At 44.2% G+C, this 12,591-nt stretch overlaps 1 protein-coding gene across 2 annotated transcripts in view; it reads right to left on the reverse strand.

The window, feature by feature from the left end:
• The window catches only part of slc12a4 (solute carrier family 12 member 4), a 147,011-nt gene that overhangs the window by 110,492 nt on the left and 23,928 nt on the right, over nucleotides 1-12,591 (reverse strand). The window contains exon 1 of one of the 2 annotated variants that reach the window (XM_067997868.1): nucleotides 7,323-7,530. The exons of the other annotated variant lie outside the window; for it this stretch is intronic. Within the exon in view, the coding sequence (XP_067853969.1) occupies nucleotides 7,323-7,458 (136 nt within the window). The 5' untranslated portion in view covers nucleotides 7,459-7,530. Of the gene's footprint in view, nucleotides 1-7,322; nucleotides 7,531-12,591 lie in introns of those variants that run through there. 2 annotated transcript variants of the gene reach the window in all.

Raw genomic sequence — 12,591 nt, forward strand, 5'->3', positions numbered from 1 at the left:
ACCTGCTGCACCTGTATGCTGACATTTTGTGTTTCATGTACGAGGACACCCAGATCCCTCTGTACCGCAGCATTTAGTAGTATTTCTCCATTCAAATAATATTTTGCTTTTTTATTTTTCCTATCAGCTTGAAGCATCCTTGACAAGCCACGCAGTCAGAACCAGGAAGTGAAGCATCCTTCACAAGCCATGTCGACTAAGAACCAGGAAGTGTCAAACATATTATAAAATCAGTTAAAGAAAACAAAATAAAGAGGGTCAGATTAAAAGACAGATAAAAGAAACAAAGAATAAGTAAAAAAAAATTAAAAATTTTGAATTAAAAATTTTTTTTTTGAAATGTCCAACAATTTATATATCGGGAGGAATGAGATTCCACATTTTAAAAAATTAATTTTCAGAGCCAGAGCGGTTGTTAGGCAGTCATTAATACTTACCGCACCAGTAAAAGTTAATTTAGGCCTGATATAACTCAGCGTACCTTATTCCTAGGGAGGTTAGTTCATTTCCAGTTGGGCAGCGCAGCAAATTCGCGCTGGTCCATTCATTCAGCCGGCGAGCTGTCCTTCCCACATAGCTTTCAAACGAACAGGGCAAACGGTAGAGCAATTTCCAGATTTCCGCCTTTGATTGCACACGTGCGCTCGCCGGAATTTGCTCGTCCATTTGACCTGAAATAACAGTGGGCCCTGCTAGCCTCACCGTTACTTCATGAGCAATTTCTGGACCATTGTTTTTTTTTGATAGAATGGGACTGCATTGGCACAAAGTACAATTAAAGAAAAGGATATTGCTGAGCAAGCAAAGTCAAAAATAGAACATTTTCAGGGAATAAAAAAAAACAAGGAAGCTCAAGAAAAGAATAAGCTGAAGAAAAACATTGTAGAAAGTTATGAGTGGTCTCTGAAAATTGATGCAACAAAAAAAAAATCTGCAACAAGAAAAAAAAGGCATGAATTCCAAGTAAAGGCACCCCATAAACATGTTAATCTCTGACCCCCTCCTCACCCCATTTTTTTTGTACCATGCAAGTTATTTCCTTTGTTTTTCTCGGACTGACTTGGGAAGCTCATGAGAAAGAACATGAAAAATGTGAGAGGTTCAACATCATTTGACATTCTATAAATTATAGGAAAAATGATGTGTTCTTTGACTAATATCATGGAGGGTACAAATTATAGACACTGATGAACATTTTTTCACTCAATCATGTACCTACTGAGTAAATGTCTGTAGGAAAAACAATGATGCATTTTATACACAGCATTTTTTTTTACCCTCAGGCAATAACAGCTCATTGAACACAATCGGAGCTCCCTTTGCACTAAGCACTGCAAAACTAGTTCCACACTAGAATTCACTTTTGTTTATGTTTTACAGTTTAATAATGAAATTTCCTGTTACAATGAATAATCATGTGTAGAATTCGTTGTCATATATTTTACAAAAAAATATTAAAAATTGGGTGAAATGATTATATTGCAGGTCATCAGTAATACTAAAATGTGCCGAGTTTCATTTTCCAGCTCCTGGCTTATGTAGAAGAGTTCATTTAAAAACTATTCACATCAACATATAAATTGTGCCTCCAAGTGATAAGGCAGGTCATTCCCGCAATTCAGCGCACAGCGGATTTCAGAGAGGGGTGTGAGTGAAGGGTAGGTGTTCACAGACACCAGCAGAATGCACTTGTACTGCTGAGTGTGTGTGTCTATCAGTTTTAATAAGTAAATAAAAAGGGTACTTTAACAACTCGCGACAAGTTATCAGATCTTAAAATAACATGTGTGGTTGCTGGATACATGGATAATGCTTGATGGTTTAGGCTTCTGTCACGTTTCTGAATTTTTTGACTATTTTTTCATAGAAGGGAGTTGGGAAAAGGATTACTTTTTCTTAAAAAAAGCAATGTGTATTTTCACAGGTTTAAAAAAAAGAGGCACCTAGACAAAAGGTGGTTAGTATGCTCATCAGCAGTTCCTTTTCTTAGAGACTAAACAATATGCAATTCTCTAGTTTGTCCAGGTATTCAGAAAATATACCCCTCATCATTGTGTTGGAAAACCTTTTGATCTATGTCAGTCTGTGAAAGGGGCTGGCTTTGTGACACAGAGCAAGAGGTTTTTACGAATAAACACAGAGACCAAGAAAGCCTGTCAGGCTTTTGAAGGCAGGCAGGCAGCAAAACACAGGGATGATGAACAGTATAGGGTACGGTAGCATAGTGGTTATGTCACTGGGCTAGTAATCCAGAGTCATGAGTTCAAATCCCGCCACGGCAGCTGGCGAATTTAAATTCAATCAATTAATTAAATTTAATTAAATAAAAATCTGGAATTAAAATACTAGTATCAGTAATGATGGCCATGAAACTACCGGATTGTCATAAAAACCCATCTGGTTCACTAATGTCCTTTAGGGAAGGAAACCTGCCATCCTTACCCGGTCTGGCCTATATGTGACTCCAGACCCACAGCAATGTGGTTGATTCTTAATTGCCCTCTGAAATGGCCGAGCAAGCCACTCAGTTGTAAAATCTCGCTACGAAAAGTCATAATAAGAATAAAACCGGACGGACCACTAGGCATCGGACCACTAGGCACCAGACACGACAATGGCAAAACACCAAGCCCAGTCGACCCTGCAAGGTCCTCCTTACTAACATCTGGGGACTTGTGCCAAAATTGGGAGAGCTGTCCCACAGACTAGTCAAGCAACAGCCTGACATAGCCATACTTACAGAATCATATCGTTCAGCCAACGTCCCAGACTCTTCCATCACCATCCCAGAGGTGGCGGTCCAGTGATATACAGTCAGGAGGGAGTGGCCCTGGGAGTCCTCAACATTGACTCTGGACCCCATGAAATCTCATGGCATCAGGTCAAACATGGGCAAGGAAACCTCCTGCTGATTACCACCTACCGTCCTCCCTCAGCTGATGAATCAGTCCTCCTCCATGTTGAGCACCACTTGGAGGAAGCACTGAGGGTAGCAAGGGCACAAAATGTACTCTGGGTGGGGGACTTCAATATCCATCACCAAGAGTGGCTCGGTAGCACCACTACTGACCGAGCTGGCCGAGTCCTGAAGGACATAGCTGCAGGTGGTGAGCGAACCAACACGAGGGAAAAACTTACTTGACCTCGTCCTCACCAATCTACCTGTCGCAAATGCATCTGTCCATGACAGTATTGGTAGGAGTGACCACCGCACAGTCCTCGTGGAGATGAAGTCCCGTCTTCGCACTGAGGACACCATCCAACGTGTTGTGTGGCACTCCCACCGTACTAAATGGGATAGATTCAGAACGGATCAAGCAGCTCAAAACTGGGCATCCATGAGGCGCTGTGGGCCATCAGCAGCAGCAGAATTGTATTCCAGCACAATCTGTAACCTCATGGCCCGGCATATTCCTCACTCTACCATTACCAACAAGCCAGGGGATCAACCCTGGTTCAATGAGGAGTGTAGAAGAGCATGCCAGGAGCAGCACCAGGCATACCTAAAAATGAGGTGCCAACCTGGTGAAGCTACAACACAGGACTACATGCATGCTAAACAGCGGAAGCAACATGCTATAGACAGAGCTAAGCGATTCCACAACCAACGGATCAGATCAAAGCTCTGCAGTCCTGCCACATCCAGTCGTGAATGGTGGTGGACAATTAAACAACTAACGGGAGGAGGAGGCTCTGCAAATATCCCCATTCTCAATGATGGCGGAGTCCAGCACGTGAGTGCAAAAGAAAAGGCTGAAGCGTTTGCAACCATCTTCAGCCAGAAGTGCCGAGTGGATGATCCATCTCAGCCTCCTCCCAATATCCCCACCATCACGGAAGCCAGTCTTCAGCCAATTCGATTCACTCTACGTGATATCAAGAAACGGCTGAGTGCACTGGATACAGCAAAGGCTATGGGCCCCGACAACATCCCAGCTGTAGTGCTGAAGACTTGTGCTCCAGAACTAGCTGCACCTCTAGCCAAGCTGTTCCAGTACAGCTACAACACTGGCATCTACCCGACAATGTGGAAAATTGCCCAGGTATGTCCTGTCCACAAAAAGCAGGACAAATCCAATCCGAACTCTCAATCATCAGCAAAGTGATGGAAGGTGTCGTCGACAGTGCTATCAAGCGGCACTTACTCACCCATAACCTGCTCACCGATGCTCAGTTTGGGTTCCGCCAGGACCACTCAGCTCCAGACCTCATTACAGCCTTGGTCCAAACATGGACAAAAGAGCTGAATTCCAGAGGTGAGGGGAGAGTGACTGCCCTTGACATCAAGGCAGCATTTGACAGAGTGTGGCATCAAGGAGCCCTCGTAAAATTGAAGTCAATGGGAATCAGGGGGAAAACTCCCCAGTGGCTGGAGTCATACCTGGCACAAAGGAAGATGGTAGTGGTTGTTGGAGGCCAATCATCTCAGCCCCAGGGCATTGCTGCAGGAGTTCCTCAGGGCAGTGTCCTTGGCCCAACCATCTTCAGCTGCTTCATCAATGACCTTCCCTCCATCATAAGGTCAGAAATGGGGATGTTCGCTGATGACTGCACAGTGTTCAGTTCCATTCGCAACCCCTCAGATAATGAAGCAGTCCGAGCCCGCATGCAGCAAGACCTGGACAACATCCAGGCTTGGGCTGATAAATGGCAAGTAACATTCGCGCCAGATAAGTGCCAGGCAATGACCATCTCCAACAAGAGAGAGTCTAACCACCTCCTCTTGACATTCAACGGCATTACCATCGCCGAATCCCCCACCATCAACATCCTGGGGGTCACCATTGACCAGAAACTTAACTGGAACAGCCATATAAATACTGTGGCTACGAGAGCAGGTCAGAGGCTGGGTATTCTGTGGCGAGTGACTCACCTCCTGACTCCCCAAAGCCTTTCCACCATCTACAAGGCACAAGTCAGGAGTGTGATGGAATACTCTCCACTTGCCTGGATGAGTGCAGCTCCAACAACACTCAAGAAGCTCGACACCATCCAAGATAAAGCAGCCCGCTTGATTGGCACCCCATCCACCACCCTAAACATTCACTCCCTTCACCACTGGCGCACTGTGGCTGCAGTGTGCACCATCCACAGGATACACTGCAGCAACTCGCCAAGGCTTCTTCGACAGCACCTCCCAAACCCGCGACCTCTACCACCTAGAAGGACAAGGGCAGCAGGTGCATGGGAACAACACCACCTGCACGTTCCCCTCCAAGTCACACACCATCCCGACTTGGAAATATATCGCCGTTCCTTCATTGTCGCTGGGTCAAAATCCTGGAACTCCCTTCCTAACAGCACTGTGGGAGAACCGTCACCACACGGACTGCAGCGGTTCAAGAAGGCGGCTCACCACCACCTTCTCGAGGACAATTAGGGATAGGCAATAAATGCTGGCCTCACCAGCGACGCCCACATCCCATGAACGAATAAAAAAAAAAGTATGCAGAGGGATTAATCTGTTTTAAGTTAAGTAAGACAACCCACTGAAATGTTCTTTAGTTTTTTTCATTACGTGCATACAAGTTGTGCCAACTGAACTATGATCATACCCTTATCATAGGGTGCCAGCCCTCTCACCTGGTTCAAGCCCCACTCCAGGGACTTGAGTACATAATCTAGGCTGATACTTCAGCGAAGTACTGAGGGAGTGCTGCACTATCGGAGGTGCTGTCTTTCAGATGAGACATTAAAGCATGCCCTATCTGCCGTCTCAGGGGGCAGATCCCATGATATTATGTGAAGAGCACAGGAGCTCTCCAGGTGTATTGGCCAATATTTATCCCGCAACTAAAATCACCAATTGTTGGTGTTCTTTGTGAGACCTTTCTGTGCGCAAACTGGCTACTGTGTTTACCCATATTACAACAGTGACTACACTTCAAAAGTAGCTCATTGGCTGTGACATGTTTTGGGACGTTCCAAGGTCATGAAAGGCGTTATACAAATGCAAGTTCTCCCTTTTCTTTCTTCATTGCTCTGTATGTTTCACCCTACTGTGGAATAAAACAATTTACGATTCGAAGCTTACCGAACTTCATCTTATCTAGTATTAACTTGGCCCACCGTTGGAGAAATTAAAGAAATACACATGCAAAAGACATGGATGTCCAGCTCCAGTCACAAGGGGGTTCTATTGTTACTCTCCCAGGTTCCTCCAGCAAACAAGCAGATACAGGGCAGTATGAGTCAACTCCTACAATAGACACAGGAGCAACTGACATCACTAAACAAAGAATGTATCAACAGCAGACTCGAATTTGTAACATTCCATAAGTAACCAGACATTATAATTTTTGATGTATTAGCAGCACATGAAGACATGCTGAGCTGATGAGTTGTACAGCAGTTATCAGTGCTTTTTCTGTAAACCACCTGTACCCAATATGCATCCTATTATCTTCCTGACTAAATCAATTCTGTCCACTTGTGTCATAAGGAGAGAACACACAGCTTTAACAAACAGCTGTGCACTGTTAGTACAACAGTACCATTTCTAAACAAAATACTCTGGAAGGAAATAAAACTTCTTGTAGTTGGTCTGTTACCAAACTCAAAAGACAAATAAAAAAGGCAAAAGATGCGAATTCACATTGTATTCTTGTATTCAATATTTCAAAATTTATAGCACATGAAAATGTTACAACAGGACTTTTTTTCCTTCATTTCAATTTCTGAGCTAATTAAGGGATCTAAATGGACCCAACATCTTGTTAATCTGAAAACAGGTGGATTAAAAAAAAGTACATTCTTCAGCCTAATATAAAGCATCATACATTAGTAACTTTATCTCTACAGATGACACCATGCACTTCTTCGCACTCTATAGTACATAAAACTTAAACCAGAATATAAAACTCACACAAGAAAACACCGTATACAAAAATCACTGCTTAGTTACTGCAATGGCTTGAAAAATATTATCTTAATTTTGTTGACTTCTTTTAAAAAAAAAGCAGATTGCATCTCATATTGCCGTTTCATATTCCACTGGCATTTGGAAAAAGCTCGTCATGGTCTCACTTGAATTCATCCTTACATCAGTCCTGCATTTACCGCAGACTACACAACAAAACAGATTGTTGAATATGTTGAATCTACTTGCAGCATACTTCCAAAACTATAGATAACAATTCCTGGCTGTAACTATGGAAATTTTATCAGATCTTAAACTACATCAATACGCAGCTTGTAGATAGTTTGGGAGTTTTTTTTTTGGGGGGGGGGGTGGGGGGGGAGGGAAGGAGGAGAGGTCAAGTCAAGTTAGCAGAACAGAGAAGCAGCTGAACAGGGACGTTTAGAAAGTTTTCACAACTTACCGTCAGAGCTCACTGTATCATTTGGGTCTCTTGAACAATGCCCAGCTTCTCTGTAATCAACCCAGGTCACTCCTTCCAAGCTATCATAATCCGATCGGTGCTGGTCTTCTACCGGGACCACAGTAAAGTGAGGCATTTTTCACAGCCCAGTCTGTCTCTGCTCTTTTTGCCAGAGCTGAACAGCAAGGACTCCTTTGCTCAGATTGCATACCAACACTGTGTGGTCACTTCCTCTGGAAGGAAATTACTATATTCTAGAACTCCACCCAAAGCCTGAGCTGTGAACTTCAGCGAATTGCCTAAAATTCTGGTAAAAATCTCCTCGTCTTTGTCCTCAGCTGTTACAAACTTCTGGGAAGTGCATAGAATAGGCAAAGAAAAGATAGAACAGCACAAAAGCTCCAGTGTTCTTTTGAAAGTTAAATGTTAGCCACAATGAGATCAAACTGTACTTTCCTAAAAATGACTAAACAAATCAAAATTTTAAAGAAACTTTCTAAAGCAGCTTATGCTCCCAAAATAAAAATATGTAACATTCTAAGCAACAATAAATTACAAGTGATTTTAGCTTAAAAGACATAAGTGTATTCGGTTTATTTTTGTGTAATAAAAATACGATCATTTTCTTTAAAGCCTCATTTGCAATAGTAGTTTGCTAGCAACTTTTAAAAAATTCATTCGTGGGATGTGCGAGGCCAGCATTTATTGCCCATCCCTAATTGCCCTTGAGAGGGTGGTGGTGAGCCACCTTGTTGAACCGCTGCAGTCCATGTGGTGAAGGTTCTCCCACAGTGCTGTTAGGTAGGGAATTCCAGGATTTTGACCCAGCAACGACGAAGGAACGGTGATATATTTCCAAGTCGGGATGCCGTGTGACTTGGAGGGGAACATGTAGATAGTGTTGTTCCCATGTGCCTGCTGCCAATGTCCTTCCAGGTGGTAGAGATCGTGGGTTTGGAAGGTACTGTCGAAGAAGCCTTGGCGAGTTGCTGCAGTGCATCCCGTGAATGGTACACACTGCAGCCACAATGCGCCAGTGGTGAAGAGAGTGAATGTTTAGGGTGGTGGATGGGGTGCCAATCAAGCGGGCTGCTTTGTTCTGGATGGTGTCGAGCTTCTTGAATGTTGTTGGAGCTGCACTCATCCAGGCAAGTGGAGGGTATTCCATCACACTCCTGACTTGTGCCTTGTAGATGGTGGAAAGGCTTTGGGGAGTCAGGAGGTGAGTCACTCGCCGCAGAATACCCAGTCTCTGACCTGCTCTTGTAACCACAGTATTTATGTGGCTGGTCCAGTTAAGTTTCTGGTCAATGGTGACCCCCAGGATGTTGATGGTGGGGGATTTGGCGGTGGTAATGCCGTTGATTGTCAAGGGGAGGTGGTTAGACTCTTTTGTTGGAGAGTCTAACCACCTGCCTGGCACTTGTCTGGCACAAATGTTACTTGCCACTTATCAGCCCAAGCCTGGATGTTGTCCAGGTCTTGCTGCATGCAGGCACGGACGGCTTCATTATCTATGGGGTTGCACTCCTGAATTAAGTAGATTATACTGGTAATATAAAATTCTGGTGTGATGTGGCAGAGGCAACGAGCACCATACTAGTGGCTTCCATTCGTGTTAGACACCTGAGCAAAAAACACAAGTATGTTGGTGACATGCACGAGGTGTTCCTCACATGTCCATGGTAATGTCATCGATGTGTGCTTGGTCATAATCCCCAGCCTGTCAAAACAGAATTCACCAACCACTGCAATATAGCAGAGACATTCTTTATTCTGAAAACAGCAATTGTAAACTCATAAAACCCTGATGGTTTGGCAAATGCAGAGTGCAACTGGGCCCCTGCGTTAATAGCACGTGCCAATAACCTTTGATTAAGGCGGGAGATATATTTGGCAGTCCATGGTTTCTCAAGAATCTCTGTGCACAGGATTGGGTAGACTTCAGCCTCTGTCAAATCATTTTGCTTCTGATAACGTACACAGAACAACATGGTCTTGACCTTGTGGACCAACTCCCTGACAATAGCATGGAGGCTGGGACTGCCATATTACTCCCAGATCAGCATCTCCTGTAATTCCCTGCCCATGTGACCCTTTACACTGTGTGGGATGGAGTTTGCATGTTGACACAATGGATCTAAACTGAGCTGTTTTACTCTCAGACAAGAGATCTATAATCTCACCCTCCTCTGGGACGGCAACGATACACAGACCTTTTCTTATGGAAGAGATAGGAGTAAATTTTAACTGCACGCCAGGAAGAGAGCAGGGGGGAAGATTTCCGGGTGTGAAACCAGGAAGGTAAGTGGGCAGGTTGTGAGGTTTCGCGCCCAGCAGCCAGCCTGATTGACAGGCTGGCTGGCTGCTGGGCAAGAAGGCCTGCGCAGCCAGTGATCAGAGGGAGTGATCATGGGTTGGGGGTGGTGGGGGGTGGGGTGGAGATCTGTGGGGGCCGAGAAAGAAGATCGGAGGTCTCTGGAGGTCGAAGGTAGGTGGGGGTCTACCATTGCGGGGGGGGGGGAATCTTGTCAGCCACGTGAGTTTGTTGGGTCTGGATGAAGCACTCCTGCTCTTCCAGGCCCACAGGCAATGCAATAAAGGCACTCACCTCATGGATCTGGCCCTTCCTGCCTGCTTTCACCTGACATGATTCAGAATCGATGGGAAACCTGAACAGGTAAGGTTAATTTTGTTTTATTATTCCAATACGTGAAATAAGTACCTCAACTATCTCAATAAGGTCCATTGCCCTTTTAAGTTTCGGCCCGCTGGCTTTAAGTGGGGGTGGGGCTTCCTGGTATCTGCCCTCCGCACACATACAAACTTGCCTGGGTTAAACCCAGAAATAGGCGTGTTTGAGCCGGGATGCGGCCCCGCTCTGAAAACTGAGGATTTTTACTCCCAACCTGCCCGTTCTTGGGGTTTAAAATTTATCCCATAGTGTTTTAACAAGTTCATGTGGTAGACCCGGTGCTTATATGCTCAATTGGGTATCTCAACTACATAATGTACCTAAATACAGCTTTCCAGCACTTCACGTTATTAGACAAAAATTGACACTGACCCAAAGAAGCAGATATTAGAACAGATGACTAAAAGCTTGGTGAAAGAGATAGGTTTTAAGGAGCGTCGAAAAGGAAGGGAAAAAAAAAAGGAAGGATTCATACAGCACCTTTGACGACCTCAGAACGTCCCAAAGCGCTTTACAGCCAATTAAGTACTTTTGAAGGGAGGGGTGAGGTCATGGAGGATATTCTATATGGACTTGCCTAGTGAGCCTGTAACTTTATTACACTGACAGTAGAACCAAAGCATTCTGGCCTGCCTGGTACTCTCGGTGTCTAGCACTGCAGTTGTACCAGCTTTATTGCTGGTCCTGCACCCGTTTTAGATTCTCTTACGTTAAGTTCGGCCAACCTGGTTAGGTCAGCCCTCACTTTAATTTTACATTCTACTATATTTCTGTCTTCATCAGTGGTTTTCTCTGACCATACATCTTTGATTATCATTAATGAACTGCATGCTCAGCATCTAGATAGCAATTCTAACGGTCAGAACCCTGTAGATTCTTGGCACACCTCACTGTTAGCAAACAATAAAAATGGCAATGTTTTATCCCAATCCTTGGGGCTCTGCTCAGCAAAAGTGCAGCATTCAGGTCAGTGTGCCATTATGCCTCTCTACCACCCAGTTTACCTGAAGATGGTATGGGGTGGATTGAAGTGATTTTATTTTGCTCTCTTGCCATAATTGAATGATTAGCTAAAACATAAAGTAAGTCCCTTGATCAGACAAAACCCCTTCTTGGGAACCCAACTAACCCAAGTGAATACCTTGCAGTACAAATGCCTCAACATCTGCAGCCATGGATGCAAGTGCTACCACATCTGGATACCTAGACACATAATCTACAAGGGTTAATAAGTATTTCCCTGACCGACTTGTGTTAGGCAAGTGGCCACCTTTTGAAAGGTTTGTTAATAATGGGTAGAGGGTGCAACAGAACTTGGTTGTGATCTTCTAGTTTAGCCATATGTTGTTATTGGTCACATGTTCTATAAAATTCAGTTGGGTCCTTAGAAATTAAAGTGATGCAGCAATTTGTTTTTTTGGGTATTTTACCCACGAATATCCTGCAAGTCAGAGCAGGTCAAAGGCTAGGTATTCTGCAGCGAGTGACTCACCACCTGACTCCCCAAAGCCTTTCCTCCATCTACAAGGCACAAGTGTGATGGAATACTCTCCACTTTCCTGGATGAGTGCAGCTCCAACAACACTCAAGAAGCTCGACACCATCCAGGACAAAGCAGCCCGCTTGATTGGCACCTCATCCACTACCCTAAACATTCACTCCCTTCACCACCGGCGCACTGTGGCTGCAGTGTGTACCATCCACAGGCTTCTTCGACAGCACCTCCCAAACCCGCAACCTACACCACCTGGAAGGACAAGGGCAGTAGGCACATGGGAACACCACCACCTGCATGTTCCCCTCCAAGTCACACGGCATCCCGACTTGGAAATATATCGCCGTTCCTTCATCGTCACTGGGTCAAAATCCTGAAACTCCCTACCTAACAGCACTGTAGGAGAACCTTCACCACACGGACTGCAGCGGTTCAAGAAGGCAGCTCACCACCACCTTCTCAAGGGCAATTAGGGATGGGCAATAAATGCTGGCCTTGCCAGCGACGTCCACATCCCACGAACAAATAAAATAAAGAGGGCTATCATGGGCTAATCTGCAGTACACTCTGTCAGAACTCTGCCTATATCTTCCCCTCAATAGATTTGAATTTGTAATGTGAGACCAAAAGTCCGTTCTCATAACCATTTGTTGTATTTGTATAAAGTGCATTTATAGATTTTAAAAAAAAACAAATTTAATGATTACTATTTAAGCATTTTCCCAAATTTTGCTCATCACCTACAAATGTAAAGGAATGTAATATACTATGGTAATATTGTACCATTAAGCACAAAGGGAATTCAAACCAGTTTCAGCTTGTCCACAAAAGGAAAAGATTAACTGGAATTTTCAAAGTTTGCACAATACCAGTACATCAAGCCTCTAAGACAACAAAGACAAGATGCATTCTTTCAATCTAAGAAAAAAAATCAAAGGTTAGCAGACTGTCAACAATTCAAATCTGAATCTTGTGAAAAATTACAGTAGCCTTGGAACATCTGCCTTACTAAAATAAAACATATTATTCAAGGCTTACAATCTGAGGCAGAGTTTACTTTTCTGAATGGCATATCAACT

Source organism: Heptranchias perlo, chromosome 16 (assembly GCF_035084215.1).
Source record: "Heptranchias perlo isolate sHepPer1 chromosome 16, sHepPer1.hap1, whole genome shotgun sequence".
NCBI lineage: Eukaryota > Metazoa > Chordata > Chondrichthyes > Hexanchiformes > Hexanchidae > Heptranchias > Heptranchias perlo.